Source organism: Puma concolor, chromosome A3, assembly GCF_028749965.1.
Source record: "Puma concolor isolate L17-30 chromosome A3, mPumCon1.1.hap2, whole genome shotgun sequence".
Classification (NCBI taxonomy): domain Eukaryota; kingdom Metazoa; phylum Chordata; class Mammalia; order Carnivora; family Felidae; genus Puma; species Puma concolor.
The window spans coordinates 102,686,041-102,702,697 of NC_141669.1; the positions used below are offsets into that span (position 1 = coordinate 102,686,041).

The window sequence follows — 16,657 nt, forward strand, 5'->3', positions numbered from 1 at the left end:
AAGAAGTATTTTTGGTTACTAAACTGGTAAGCCTCTTTGGTCCCAAATTTTCATTGATAATCCACTGGCACTGTTAACCATTCTCTTAAGACTAGATAGACTATGTTGTCCAAAAGTTATTTGCATTTCTTGAAATAAATGGTATTCAACATTACACTACTACATTCTTGCGTGTTATGCTAAGGTTACTGTTTATGTTGCAGAATACTTTCAAAGGTACCCTGTTTATTTATTTATTTTTTGACTGCTCATATCCACCCTCGTTATCAGTTCTTCCTTTTGCCTAAAATTAGTGTGGGTGGCTTCTATTTTGCTCTCTCACTGTTTCCTTGAAAACTGTTAAAATCTTCTTCCCAGAGCTCAAGCTGGAGACTAAGTGAAGCAAGTAAAAGCCCAGTGATTCAGAAGCTGAGTAAAGAGAGAAAAAACTGAGTCTGCAGGCAGTCCAAACGGGGATCTTCATCTCTGACTGGCTTCTCTGGGCTCCGTGACTCTGCAGAAGCAGGGACTCCTATTCCGTATCTGGCCCCCTACAGGACACAAACCATTGCCCATGTCAGGCTGCCTCCTGTTAGCTTCTGCTGGCTGTGATTGGAAAGTGTTCTGTCTCAAATGTGTTTTCTGTCGGGTTCTTTAACAGTCCCAGTGCTGGGTGTCTCTAGCACCAGAGAAAACATCCCCAAACTCCATGCCTCCATGCCTCTTAGGATTGGGGGTATTCTTCCAGTCTCTGCCTACCCCTGCCAAATGGGCGACCGAGTTCTGCTAAGTGATTGACGTAGAAACTTCCTCTATACTCTGCTTATGGCTCTTGCCTCAAATGAAGATAAATAAGATGCCTTTATTAAAAAATCTGGGCAAACACTTATAAACTCTGGATCTTTAGCTAAATGTTTATTGATGGATGGATTAAAAGGTTACTTTGTTCAGCTTGAATTGTTCTTTGTTGCATGGGTCTGAATAATTACATGTTTTTAATGCCCTTCTGTCAACTGGTTATCTAAGAGGGGCACATGGCTCATTTTCCATTAATGGTAAATCCCTTTTTAGTAGATTTACCTTGGATTCTTAGACTGGCCTGAAATTGACCTGGGGAACCCTGCATACATTATTCTGGATGGGAAACTGCTGCTATAGAAGCTGAGCTGGACTGGGAGGTAGTATAGTCAATAAGCCACTAGGGGCACATTATTCAGTCACTATGATCCTGTTTCCTCCTCTAGAAGATGAAATAACATCACCCGTGCCACCTCCTAGAGCAGAGAACTTTTGTGAAGAATAAATGAGATGATATAGAAGAAAACAATGTGTCAGAAATATGGCAAGACACTCTAGAGGGGCAAGCCTGCATCGCTTTTTCCCCCTGAGGAGGAAAGGGCCAGAAGTTTCCTTCTCACAGATTTCACTCCTTTGAATAAGAGAAAAAATGTTTCAGCTAAGAGAGAAACAAATAGGCAGACAACTTGGCCAATTCAATCCCTCCTTTTAAAAAGCTTATGTTTTAGCAGCAGCAATGGGCAATATCCAAATACAAAAGCAAGATCAGTGATGGACATCATTAAGAAAAGTGGAAGGAAGAGCAAAATCTAAATGAAAAGTTGCTCAATGGATATACAACTTTAGTCAAGAAAAAAGAATAAGTTCTAGAGATCTGCTGTACAACTTAGTGCCTATAATTAACAATACTGCATAGTGCTCCATAAAAATTTATTGAAAGTGTGGATCTCATGTTAAATGTTCTTACCATAAGAAGTGGGGACACAAAAAACTTTCTGAGGCGATGGATATGTTTATTACCTTGGTTGTGGTGATGTTTTCAGGGTATCTATGTATCCAAATCCATCAAATTGTATACATTAAATAAGTATAGTTTTAAAAGTATCAATTAGGGGCGCCTGGGTGGCGCAGTCGGTTAAGCGTCCGACTTCAGCCAGGTCACGATCTCGCGGTCCGTGAGTTCGAGCCCCGCGTCAGGCTCTGGGCTGATGGCTCAGAGCCTGGAGCCTGTTTCCGATTCTGTGTCTCCCTCTCTCTCTGCCCCTCCCCCGTTCATGCTCTGTCTCTCTCTGTCCCAAAAATAAATGAACGTTGAAAAAAAAAAAAAAATTTAAAAGTATCAATTATACTTCACTAAAGCTGTTTAAAAAAAAATAAAAGTGGGAGAAAAGACCCAGAAAAGGACCAGATGGAAGGGGCACCATAGTGTTATTTTAGATAATGTGGTCAGGAAAGATCCATTTGTATTTATTCTGGAGAATTAAAACCTATAATTAATAAATTGCCTGGCAAGAGCATAATGCTTGAAATTTCCAAAAAGGCCTTCAGATACTTTTTTCTTTTTGCATTTTATAACAGCTTTTTGAGATACACAATCTAGGTATGATTCAAGTTCAAGAAGTTACGACAAGGAATCTGAGACCCAACTGGACAAACTTTCAAAACAGTGAACATACATACCCATTTCATGTCTGGTGCTGGCCACACCTAAGCCATATTGCTCTAAAACATCCTTTACCGTCTTCATAGATTCATCATAACTGGCAGCCAGGCCAAGGAAGTTATATGAGCCCATGTTGATCACATCTTTAATGATTCTTCCAGTAAACCTGCAGAGAGAAGAGCACAAAGGGCATTCTCATTTCACATCATCTAGTGTTCCATAAAAGACTTTTACAAGGAGATCTTGGGTCTGGGCCAAATCATATATTTTCTTTTTCCTTTCTGACATGCACTGCTGTCGACACAAAAGGGTCCACCCTTCGAGGACAGTAACCCCATATTGAAGCTGGGCAAAGCATTGGAAAAAGGTATCCCAAGTCATGGAATATTACTCGGCCCTGATTTTCCTTGGGCACTTGCTTCTGTGACACCTGTGCTCTTGTTTACATTCCGGCAAGAACTTTCTAAGTGAGAAAGAGCCGTGGTCATCACTGTCTCCTTCAGCAAGAAGTAGGGGTGGGGTATAATCTGTCAATAAAGCTGAAGAGGCTCTTCCTGGCTGGTTCTGTGTGTCCTGCACCTTCTGACACAGGCTTTACTTTAATTGTAATATAAAACAGCAACCTTGGCAACTGAATTACCATGACTGCCCCAATGGCATTATGAGGGCTTGCAAAGGGCTCCATGATGGAAGACCAGTGGCTTCCATGATTTGGCTTTTATCAGATCTGTAATCTGGGGCCCCCTCCAGGATTTCCTGGAAAGTAATTCCTTCAACTAAGCCCCTCCAGAAGGCTGTCTCACCGAAATGTCCAGTTGTAGTCGTCTGACACCCTCTCCATCACGTCGAACAGAGCCGACGGGGCGCTGCAGATGGGCCGGTTCCAGTTGTCTCTGATTCTCATGTACAGGTTCCGCGTGTAAAAGTTCTCAAAGTTTTGATAAAGTGGCACAAAATCCTGTTGTAACAGAGGCAGAAGTTTACCTTTGGTCTCCCGCTTTTTGTACTTTATTTGCATTGGAAGGCTGGAAGAGCCTGCAAATCCTCCATCTGCAAATAGTTTTTGAGCAACGGCCTATCAGTAAGGGGACAGACAGGTGGGTCCACAAATAACTCTGTGAGGCCTCTATTCCCAAAGAGCTTACATTTGAGTGGGAAGAAGTAAAAAAAATGTGACACATAAAGGTAGCAAAGGTGACAGTGCAATATAAGTCCCAAAATGAGTGGTGGAGACAATGAACCCTGCAGGATTCCATCTGAAAAGTAACAATAGATGTTTATGTCAAAGGAGTTTAGTTGGAAAAAAGCAGTCAGAGGATAATTCAGTATTAACTTTTTTGAACATGAATATCCCACTCATGTTTTCAGAAATGTGGGTGAACTTGATCTTGGACCTATCGGCACAACTCTTGGCAGTTGGCTGGCTGTCATATAGCCGAGGGCCTAGAAACCTAGTTGATGAGCGTGTGGGGGCACCTGGCTTCTCCCACAGTCAAAGTAATAGCACTGTTTTATTGTATAAAAGGTTATCCATGCATGAGGGGTTTGCAATCTGGCTGAGGCTTAAAGAGAGACATATCTAACTTTTGGTCATCTAACTCCTAATAGTACAAAGCAGAAAATACAAACTTTGGTCTAAGCCAAGTACTTCGGGCATTTGTAAGATTAGATCAAGAGATAGTCACATCTTGCTGGAGGAATGAAAGTAGCTTTATGTAGGAGAGGTCTTGGAGCTGGGCACTGAAGGTGGAGTGAGATTGCTTGGGCAGGGATGCTAGGAAAGGGCACTCAGGATGAATGGATCTGTGTTGGAAATGTAGTGTGTATTTGAGAAAAATGAGGAAAAATAAAACATGAGACAGAACTTGTCACTCTGATCAGAACCTATAATGGCTCTCACCTCATTCAGAGTCAAAGCCAAGGTCCTGAGGGGTCTGCTCCCTGTTACCTTCCCGATCCCATCTGTTTACTCTTCCCTGTGCTATGTTAAGGCTGCAATATCCCGTTGGGCACAGAAAGTGGGAACTCAAGTGTCTAGATGAAGAACTCACACATTATCCTGGAGGCAATGGGGAAGCGCTGAATAACTGGGAGGAGTTTTCTTATTCTCCCATTCTCTCTGAGTTCTTCACTCTCCTTCCCTTAATGGAATAGAGCTGATATCCTGAGGGAACAAGGGGGACCAAGGGTAAGGCTTTGTGGAAGACCTTCTTGTGCTACTGGTTTGGTCTACTCATCTCCTGATCTGGTCCATTCCAGAGGAAAATATATAGAATCTGCAGGTTTTGGTGGCTGGCCACAGTCACCACAGTCTTTTTTGTGACATCATTAGGTTTTCAGTGGCAATGGCATCATTGCTGGGGGGAAATTGTGATTATCTATAAGAAAGAATGTTTATAATCACATACTGGGGGACTATCTGTTGCATGTAAATTTGGAGGATGAAAAGGCAACTCTACTGGTTACATTTGTAAGTTGAAAATCTCATACCAAATGCATTTGTCCCCAAGTAGCTAAGTATCCTGATAGAGGTTATAATAATTATACCCTTTTATGGTCTAACAGGGAAATGAACATATTTTTGAGAGAAAAGGAGATTATGCAATTTCAGGAAAATCTTTTCCAAATGATTTCCTCTTTTTTTTTTTTTTCCAAACTGTTTACTGATTTATGGATTACTCCATATCCCTAAATGGATTACTCTATATCCCACAAATGTTATTTGTGTCCTCCTCTTTCTAGCTTTTATTTCTTATTTGAAATGACATCATATAAATTCATACTATCATGAGAAAAGAGAGATGTAGGTCTGTAAGTACTATTTTTGGACTCTGTATGGAATTATAGTTTTAGATTTTTTTTTGAGAAATCTTAGTCAAAATAAAATAAACAGCTGGTTCAGGAAAACACTTGGTTTTAGGTAGGAAAAAACCCAAATATTATGTCTACAATATTTTTTTAATATATATTTTTTTATTTTTGAGAAAGAGTGTAAGTGGGGGAGAGGGGCAGAAGGAGAGAGAGGAAAATCCAAGCAGGCTCCATGCTCAGTGCAGAGTCTGATATAGGGCTCAATTCCATGACCCTGGGGTCATGACCTGAGCTGAAATCTAGAGTCAGACTCTCAACCAACTGAGCCACCCACATACCCCTATGTCTACAATATTAAAACACAATTAATTTCAATGTAGAACCACAAGATGATAGAACCACATGTAGAACCACATGATACCAGGGCAGAGGGGACACGGAAATCATAGAGTTCAAATACCCGTTAGACATGGGAGGAAAACAGACCCAGCAAGGTGAGTGACTTGAATTCTGGCCAGCCTCTGGCTTCAGTCACTTTGTCAGGAGTCACTTCAGAGTGACTTCAGGCTGGCATCTGCCCCACTTGGCCAAGCTTCCCTCCAAAACATCAGTGGTAACAAAAACCATAACACACAAAATGGAAAGCTAGAGCCAACAGATTGCCAGACCATGGAGGAATGTCCACTCATCATAAGCAACTTGGCATCAACTTGAGGAAACAACCTAGGGCTTTTCATCATTGATGCCTCATAGATGTATGCCATCATAGCCCCTTGAGGGAAGGTGGGAAAACACTCCATGCTGTCCAAACTTTCTGACTCCTGGCTCGGAGATCCAGATTTTCCACCTATGAGGAAATAGGCAGTCAGCTTTCTATTGAGATAAGTGCTCTGAGGGCAACATACAGGGATTCTAACTTATTCTGTGGGATCAGAGAAGACTTTTTATCTAGTAGGAATCATCTTCACATTCAGTAGGATTTTTTATAAATTAAGTACTTGAAACTTTTCTGCCAAAGGGATGGGCCAGTTTTTTAACCATGTAGAGCCATTTCGTTGTGAGTAGTGTGAGTGCTAACCCAGATCTGAAACACAAGCTCGGCAGTCTATGTGTCCCTGAGAGGGAACTGCTTAGAATTCAAGGTCTGGTTCAAGGAAGAATTGCCTTCTTTTGCAGCTTTGTCCTGTTCTTTCTCTGCACCTGTGAGGCTTCCTGCCTCTGCATGGGGGTATTTTCACCCCACCCCATTCCTTTGAGTACCAGTGAGGTTTCTTCAGGAGCAGTCAACACCTTCCTAAGGTCAATGTCCTCTAATCTCAGGTAAGCCTCCCACAGCATTTTCGCTCTACCAGAAAATGAAACTGGACTAGATATTGCAAAAACAGGAGCATTGCAAGATATCTTTATCTATCTGTAGATTCAACTTGTCACTTGGCCTACTCACTACCTTTATTTTTCCTCCTGACACAAATGGCTAGATGTGAGAGTGAAATTTGGGCCATAAGAACACAATTGTTTTGGGGGTGTGGAGTGTAGGAGGGTTGAGCAAAACCCAAAAACGCAGGCACAAAAATGTCTTTTGTTTCTACTGCAATATGGCAATCTTTCTTTTTCCACCTTTAAGCTAGTGGGATACTTTCTAATTTTCCAAGTGTTATACATATTTCTATCCAACTTTTATAGACGAATCAATGGAAAGTCAGAAAATACGTAAGGAGTCATGAGTTTAATTCCCCAAAACATTTTCTGTAATAATTGAGCATGTACCTCAACAAAACAAACAGAAGGAAATAACTAAGAAGGAAGCCAAATAATGCCAGGAAAAGTAGTAAGAAAGTGATGGAATATAGTTTAGCCCAAGTAGTTTTGTATATGCAGTATAGAGAAACAGAACCTAAAAATTAACAAATAAATGATAACTTGGAAAGTGGGTATGTGGGAGAAAGAAACATTATTAAATTCTTCACCTGGTCAGTGGAAGACTCTAGTTAGTGAATAACTATCTAAATTCTAAATATATGTGTTAAAAATTCAAAGAGAACCATTAAAAACTGGTAGGGAGAAATACTATATACAACTCCCTAACAGTGATGAGAAGAAAAAAATGTACAACAAAGAAAATTCAGTCAAATGTATCAAAGGTATGAAAGGAAAAGTATTTAAAATTAAAAAAAAACCCAGAAAATGTAAATGTTAAATATAGAGATGGCAGGAATAAGTTTAAACACATGAGTAATTAAAGTATTAGGTTTAACCACAAGGAGTTGCCAATGTCTGTTTTTAACCTACAAAAACAGCAATTTCCTATGGTTCAAGAAAGTAATTGCTCATAGCTTATATTATTATTTTTTTAAACACAGAAGTTTTCACATGTGTTTTAAAATAAAACTAGATGCTGCTTATAAGAGACCTACATTTTCTGAAAATGCTGAAGAGTGAAATAATGAGATGGCTACTGAAGAAAAGGCAGATGTATAAATACTAATATTGGAGACAGCAGAGTACAAGGAAAAGCAAATCTAGGGAACAAATACACCAAGAACTGTGAGAGCCAGGATTATATATCTGACAGTTACACTGAAATACGTAAGAAAAAGAAAAACTGACAAATCCATACGCACAGTGGAAAACATTAATACTCATTTCTCAGAAATTATAAGCTTGATACAAAAAAAGAAGTAAGTCTAGAGGATTCAAATAACATAGTTAGCCCATTGGTTCTAATAGACTTGAAAGACAGTATACAGTTTTTCATGGCGCATATGTAAAATTACTAGAAATTCCAATACAACTAACTGAGAAGCTGTGGCAGCTAAGGAGAGATATTCATTAAGGTGGTAGCAGTTGAAATTAAAATATGAAAATATCAACAGCTTTCCCATATGCCATCAATAACTAATTAGAATATGGGATTGAGAAGGGCTCCTGGGTGGCTTCAGTCAGTTAAGCATCTGACTCTTGATATCAGCTCATGTCACGATCTCACCATAATCTTGCAGGATCAAGCCCTAGGTCAGGCTCCACACTAAGTTTGGAAACTGCTTGGGATTCTCTCTCTCTCTCTCTCTCTCTCTCTCTCTCTCTCTCTCTTTATCCCTTCCCTGCTCATGCTCTCTCTCAAAATAAATAAATAAACATTTAAAAAATATGGGATAGAGAAAAAAGATAGTATTCAAATAATACCACCATCGAAAACTTGTACCCAAATAATGATCATAAGAGGAAATCTAAGACCTTAGAATAAAGAACATTATAAAATTTTATTAAAGAACATAATAAATATCTAAATAAATAGAGAGTCATATCATGTTTATTAATGGGAAGACTACTATTCAGGTGTCAAATTTTCCAAAGTTCACCTATACCTATAGATTTAATATTACCAATTAAAATGGCAACAGTTATTTTTTTTAAATTCGATGCCTGAAAAGCTAATTCTAAAGTATACACAGAGAAAAAATCTGTAAGAATTACCTAAAAACTTACAAATTTACATGAAACAATAGACAAATGGATCAATAATTCAAATCAGTGGGTAAAAAAATGCAATTAATTATATTGAGACAACTTAAAAATCTTTAAAAAGAATGTTCTACCTCACACAATACATAGAAATCAATTCCAAGTGAATTTATGGGTTAATGAATAAAAACCACAAATCATAAAAGTACTAAATGACATTGTAGGAAAATTTGTTTTAACTTTAAGATGAAAAAAATGTCTTCCTAAACATGATTAACTCTCCCTTCCCAAAGAACAAAACTAACAACAAAGAAAAGGAAATGTTTGATACATAGGACTTAAAAAAATAAAATGGCTGCATATAACATAGAAAAAATTAGAAGCCAAGAAACAGAATTAGAAAAATATCTAAAATCATTTAATAGGCAAATTATTGATATAAGGATATATAGAAAGAGAGATCAGTGAGAAAAAACAATGTAATGAAATTATGAGCAAGGGATATGAATAGGCAATTCTAGAGGAATAAGTCTAAAGCACTAATAATCATGTGAAAAGAAGCTTAGTCTCACTGTTAATCGGGAAAATGCAAATCAAGACAAGAACAAAAAAATGTTAACCTATGAGAGTGGCAAAAGAGAAAATATGTTGATAACATCAACGTGTCAAGCTCTGGTGAAGAGACAAGCACTCCTAGGTACTGCTGACTGGAGTCTAGCTAGGCAAGCTTGTTGAAAGGCAATTTGCCGATCTCTCAGAAGTTAAAGTGTACATTCCTTGAACCCAGAAAGCCACCTCTAGGAATTATCCTTGAATAAATACATATGCTATTCATCGAAAAATTATTTGAAATAATAAAATAATAAAAAAGGAATATAATCATATATCCACATTATGCAATACCATCATGCAAGTATTAAAAGGAATGAAGTAACCTTGTACTGGCATGTAAAGATCTCCAGATAAGAGTTAGGTGAGAAAAAGTAAGTCACACAACAATGTGTATGATATGATCCCATTTATCCCATTTACGAAAGGACAGAGTAAGTGCAATGAACCTTTGTGTGTAATTACATGCATGAAAAAGACAGGAAGAATGCAAAAAGAGATTGCTTTTTAGAAAAAAAAGACACAAGTTTGAGAGGAGACTCTTCATTAGGGCTTGTCATAATTCACCCATGTGACACATTGGCTTAGTATTAATTGGTATAGATAGCAAAGCTCTACCTTATCAAAATCAATTAACTCTGCCTGCCTACTATTTGTAGATTCCTTCTTGCAAAGGGAAGCAGAGAGGCCTATATTGTAAAAGAACTAAACAAATGATTTAACTAACATTTAAATGATATTACGTTGTGTGTGTAATGTGTGTGTGTGTGTGTGTGTGTGTACACATAAGTATATATATATATGTATTTGTTTGGATAAATGTTGACCTGAGTATTCACTGTATGGGGGCTGTGATCTGATTTTACTGATGGTCTTATTTCACAAAATATTTCTAGAACTATCATTTTGGAGCTGTTACAACCTATGGTACATGTTTCCCTGCTAGGAGAAATTGTGGAAAATATTCATCCCTTGCAGGGCACATTTGCTTTTTAGAAGCAGTCAGAAGGTATTTGGAACCAAGCCTATTTGGGGATATTGGGGGTCTCACTGACCAGCAATTTCTGCTGCATTTAAAGCTATTGATTTCTTAGCAATATTTAAATCAAGGAAGTGAGGGAGTGACCATTTGTATGCACAGGAAAGTCTGAGAAGCATTGTTCTAAAACACTGGTTTCTAACTTTGGCTATACCTGGGAATCATGTGGGAAGCTTTTATGAACCCCACTAAGGGTGCACAACAGGTCAATTCAATCAGAATATTTGCAGGCAAAGCCCAGGTATTAGAGGCTTTTAAAACTTCTCAGGTGATTCTAATGTGCATCCTAGGCCAAGAACCACTGGTCTAATATTACCATCTCACAAGCTGCTGGTTAATATGTTATGTTCCCAGGGAAACCCCAATGAAAGCTCTCTGAGTTTGGACTCACCCAGGTCCAAACAGGAAGACCAGAGTTTGGGCCATCTGTGTGTGTGCTTTGGACAAAACTCATCCTCAGTGACCTTAATGGAACCCATCCTTCAAATTATTCAGAAGGAAGTCTCTCTGGGGGAATCCTGCTATCCTATCAGGATGCAAAAGGGAAATTTTTAATTTATGCGAACATTTGGAGATTTGTCTTAAAATTCTTTACAGTTACAACTTGCTGAACACTCTGTTTCATGTGGGAGTAAAAATCTCTGGGGATGGGCCAGAAATGTCTGGGATTTACTTGTAGGGGCACTGGGGACTCTCTGGATCCAGTGTGAACATGAAATTGCACTGAAATGTTTTACAACAGGCTAGTGCCATATGGAGTGGGTCTTGCTGAACCAGTTATCGAAACATAAGGATTGAGAAATGGGGCTGTGCTTGAGGTTTTTCAAGTCTCTGATGTTGCTTGACATTCATTTGGGTTTATTTGCTGACATCCTCTTCTAGATTTTGCAAAGTTAAGTTGTTGCATCATTGAGAAAGTGATTTATCCAGAGGTCTTTAATAAATTGTAATTCACTGCTGAAGTGGTCTTTGGTTTAAAAAATCAATGTGTCCCCAAAATTAAGAGTTAAAAGGAGAACTTATGCAAGAATATTTAAACCTTGTACATGTCTGTATGGTCCTTTTCCTTGCCACTGTATTCTGATCATTAGTGGAGTCTGTCAGAAGTGCAGGTGCCTTGGGCCTATGATCTTTTTTAGTGCTCTTCTGGAGGAAGATTTTTATTTTTGTATTCTTTTCACTTATTTTGTACTAAGTGAATCAGTAATGAAGTGATCTAGATAAGGGAATTATCAGAGCCTCATGTTTTGGAGTGTTAGAGCTAGAAATCAAAAAGAAGAAGAACACAAAAAGATTCTAATTTGGGGCATCACTTTAGTTGAAAGGATGATTTGGTCTGAGAGGAGTCATCCCAGTGAGAGAGAAGATAGGAAAATTGAATTAATGAATTCTTGTATTTGATTAAAAAAAGAAAGAAATGAGGGGATGAACATGTCAATTAGCTTGACTGTGGCAATCATTTTGTTATGTATATTTTAATCAAAATATCATGTTGTACACCTTAAATTTTTACAACTTTTATTAAAGATAAAACAAATAAAAAGAATGCACATAGAGGGGCACCTGGGTAGCTCAGTCCGCTTAAGTGTCTGACTCTCGATTTTAGCTCAGGTCATGATCTCACAATTCATGGTGATCGAGCCCCACATCGGGCTCTGTGCTCACAGCGTGGAGCCTGCTTGGGACTCTCTCTCTCCCTCTCTCTCTCTCTGCCCCTCTCTGCTCTCTCTCTCAAAATAAATAAACATTTTAAAAAAAGAACTCACATGGAGTAAAAGAGTGTAATCAGTAATCAGACAGCTGCTTATGATCTTTCTGGAAAACATAATTACTATTCTCTACCACCACCTCACAGATGCACTTTTCCTTAGTGTCATTTTGTTCTTGGTTGGTTGTTCTTATGAGACAACTTATTCTGCACTCTCAGTGGCCAGAATGGAATATACTGCTCATGTCTGCTAGAAGAACCAGGAGTCACTGGAAAACAGCATGTTTCCAGCAAGAGACTTTAAGATGTGCCTCAGGTAGCTTATTAGCACAAAGCAAGAGTACTGTTAGAAGTACCGGGCTGGGGGAAATATTAAAAGGATAAAGGTCAGCCTGAAGTTAGGGTTTCTAGTGACCAAGTCCCATCAAAAAGAATATAGCTACTGCAGCCATTGTTACTCTGGAAGGCTATAAATGTCTAAAGGGGCTCAAAAGGAAGGAACACATAATAAAAAGTGTGCCATGTGAAAGGTATATCCACCAAGATGAGTCAATTGGCTGATGCTCTCTACCTCACAGAGGTCAAACAGGTGGGAAGTCATTTATTTTGTAAAGAAATGCAAGGCACTGATTTATGTGATGCACTGCCTCCCTCCTGGGAGGAGGTTGGAGCAGTTCTTGTAGCCATAGTGACTGGTGCTGCAATACAGGCTGCTTGTGCTCAGTGTATCCCATAGTTCAGGACCAGGCACCCCTTCCCCCAATGCCAGGAGTGTTGGAGGCTGGCAGCTTGCTGAAGGAAGCTGCCTGGCTCAGGATCACATCCTTCTATGGTGGTTAGCTCCCATCTATCTTCCTTGGAGACTCACACCCTTCCCTCAGTGAGGAAGCACCCTCTCATCTCCAGGGCTCCCTGTGAGATCCACTGAGGCCTTGTCTGGGACTGCATCACAATTCACCTGCCTTATCTTGCTCCTGTATCTTGCTCCCTTGCAGGTGTACAGGTGTTACTTCCAAGATCACTCCATAAAAACCATTATGCCCTCAACTCTCCATCTCAGAGTCTGCTTCCCCGAGAACCAGTCTGCATATATATAAAAATATGTTCTGCTTGAAATGTAAGAAATTCTTTAGAAAAACCAAACTGACTAGCCCTGATGGGTTGATAGAGCAAAAATATTGGCACAGGTCAGAAAATAGATGGCAGAGCTGAAGCCTAAGCCTGCCAAGGGATGCCACACCTGAGAAATTTACATTTGACTCACTCTCTGTCCTAGTAAATATTCTGAAATGTGCTAATTTATTGTGCACCAGTTACCTACACCTAGGGAGCAGGCAGATTGGTGATAAGAGCTTCTAGAACAGACAGCTGGTGTCAGGGAGGGGCTGTGGGGATCCTTGGGAGAATGGCCAAGTAGAATCTGCTTTCTCATTTCAGTCTCCCATTTCATCATCAGCTCCTACTAGATTTTACTGTTTCTATATTCTTTGCCACTTAAGAACCTGTACATCCTCAAAACCGTATCTGTGGACATCTTTTTGCCAACATAAAACCTTTCCATTGTGATGGGTGTGCCACTACTATTCTCATTTCTGACCAAAGTAGAAATTTGAGATTACCCTAGTTTCTTCCCTTTATCTTATTTTCTATACCTGCAGCTGCCAAGACTTGTTGATTCTACTTCCTAAATATCTCTATAATTCCCTTTTCTTCATTCCATCTACCTCTTCCCCAGTTTAAGCATAAATATCTCTTTCCTAAAATATTATAAGGCTTTTGAAATTGTCACTTTGCTTCTAGTCTTGAATTGGAATTTTATCTCTTACATCTACTAAATTCTCTAAAGTTCTTCATTCTCTTCTCTTCCTTCCTCTTTTTTCTCCATAGACCTTCCTTGGGAGATTTCATCTACTTCTATGGCTTTGATGTTGATATGCTCAAGATATTCTAAAGATCCCACAGTATCCACACTATCCATATGGGACTTTTCTCTGAGGGTATAGACCTTTATATCTATCTGCCAATTCTCAACTTCTCAAAAAAAAAATTGGCCCCTTTCCCCTCCAATTGGATCTTTCTTCTCTATTCCCCATTTCAATGAATTCCACAGCCTTCTTTCTGCCCAGCTGTCTAAGGCATAAACCTAGGTGTGGTCTTTGATTTGTCCATTTCCCTAATTCCCCAGGTCAAGCCAATCATCCCTGACTCCATCTTCTTTAACATCTCTCGGTCTTATCTCTTACTACCACTCCTATTATAACTACTACCCTGGTCTTACCCCAAAGTCTCATCTAGCTTTTTTGTTTGTTTGGTTTTTTGTTTGTTTGTTTGTTTGTTTTTAAGCTGGATTTCTGCATCAGCCTCTTAACTGGTTTTTTGGTCTGTGCTGTCCTCCTGCAATCCCTTCTTCATAGGCCAGTGAGCATGGTCTTTCTAATCTGCAAATCTGCATTCCTCTGCCTGATTTCTTTCAATGCCTACCCATTGTTCTTATAATAAATATCTTTGGCTTATAGAAACCCATTATAGTGTGGTCTCTACTTGCCTCTCAAACAATCTTTCTCCCCACATACTCCCACTGTCACTTACAATAGTCCAGTCATTGGAATTCCTCAGTTTCTTGAATGTACAATGCTTTCTCTTACCTCTTTCACACCATGGTTTCTTTCCCTATGTTCTTTACTTAGCTGTGTTCAAGTCTCCATCATGTGGAATGATCTATGCCCATAATCATCATAGTATTTCAAAGAAATTTTTAGAAAAAAGGAATTCAGGGCATCATAAATCATTTGAACCGATTTAGAAAACATGTTAGGGAGATTCGGGCTCTTTGCAGATAACTGAATATTTTCCATGTTGTCCTGATAGCTCTGTAGACTTTTGTGGGCTAACTATCAAAAGTATCTAGCTTGGGTTCTAAATTGGGGTGTTTTTGCACTTCACGATGCATTTGGCAACGTTTGCATGCATGTTGGATTGTCAAAGTGTGTGGTTGGAGCACTGGGTGTTGTATGGAAACCAATTTGACAATAAATTTCATATTTAAAAAAAAGTGTGTGGTAGAATGCTAATTCACTGATATGAATAGAGGCCAGGGATGCTTTTAAAAATCCTACGATGCACAAGGCAGCCTCTCCCATCAAAGAATTATCCAATCCAAAATGTTAAATGGTATTAAAGTTGACAAACTTCGACTATAATGAAATTACAGTTTCATATTTCACTCAGGCACACTTTTCTATTCTAGAACAAAACATAAATAATACTCACCTTGCAATGAGAAGACCAGCATACAGTCCTATCCAAATGCCTTTGCTCTTATATTTTGATTTTTTCATTTCTTTAAAATGGTATTTTAGGAGCATCTGTGTGGCTCAGTCGGTTAAGCATCTGACTTCGGCTCAGGTCATGATCTCCCAGTCTGTGAGTTCAAGCCCTGTGTGGGGCTCTGTGCTGATAGCTCAGAACCTGGACCCTGCTTCGGATTCTGTGTCTCCCTCTCTCTCTGCCCCTCCCCCACTCACACTCTGTTTCTCTCTCCTTCAAAAATAAATAAACTTAAAAAAAATTGTCTTTTAATACCTATCTCATGGGATTGTTATAAAAATTAAATACAATAATGTCTGAGAAAACCCTTAGTTCAGTATCTGGTGAATAGTAGTTAGTTGCTCAATAAAATACTTAAAAAAAAAAAAAAAACAAATCCAACACATAGGGTATGGGGTTTATGGGGTGGAGATGAATAGAATTTACCCAAATGGTTTCTGAGAGCATCACTCGTTTTAGGATCTGTACACGTATCACCACTTCTGAGAACATTTAATAGAAGAATATGCATTGACAAAGATCCAAGCACGTACACATACATACTTTTTGTTCTTCTCGTTCTACGGCTGCATTGCACTTTTCTATTCCGCAGTTCCTCAGAAAGTCTCTGAAATAGCCAAATAGGGTTCCAAGTCCATATCCCAAGTAAGTGAAAACCATAACATGAAGAGGTGCTTCCTCAAAGGATTCAACAATTGGCTTATCGTAAAAATGTGGTTTCCCATTTTGCTAAAACCAAAAGGAAATAGAAGGTTAGTTCTCTTCTATTGCAATAAAATATAATACTTAAAACTTTGGACTTTCAAACTTTTAAATTTCAAAGGACATGTTTAAGATCATAAAAAGTGCTTAGAGAAAAGTGGAAATTGATCATTAAAGAGGGTAATCAGAAAGTTACATTTTATTTTACAACCCCCTAATAAAATAATTGATTCAGGCAAAAATTCTCAACAGATGCTAAATCCATTAGGTGAAAAGTTAATGAGGAATATGGTTTTTGCAAGATGCCAAAGTATCACCCCGTAGGTTACCCCCTAATCACAAATCTGAGGTTACTACCTTGACCAGGTGATCAAATTACATCACCAATGTTGGAACAAGAGCATCTGTGCTCTTACCATAATGTAATACTCAATACTCTAATGATACATTTAACCTGAGTTTAGTCAAATGTTTATATCTAATATTAATTTCACAAGAAATATCAGGATCAGGATAAGGGAATGTGGTAAATGACTTCATGAGGAAACAATAAGATAAT

The 16,657-nt window shown here is 38.7% G+C and overlaps 1 protein-coding gene across 1 annotated transcript in view; it reads right to left on the reverse strand.

The window, feature by feature from the left end:
• SPTLC3 (serine palmitoyltransferase long chain base subunit 3) overlaps nucleotides 1–16,657 on the reverse strand; it is a 132,855-nt gene that overhangs the window by 88,130 nt on the left and 28,068 nt on the right. Inside the window, exons 2-4 of the mRNA XM_025932352.2 lie at nucleotides 15,940–16,125; nucleotides 3,244–3,398; nucleotides 2,458–2,606 (exon numbers count right to left, since the gene is read on the reverse strand). Coding sequence (XP_025788137.1) covers nucleotides 2,458–2,606; nucleotides 3,244–3,398; nucleotides 15,940–16,125 — 490 coding nt within the window. The remainder of the gene's footprint in view (nucleotides 1–2,457; nucleotides 2,607–3,243; nucleotides 3,399–15,939; nucleotides 16,126–16,657) is intronic.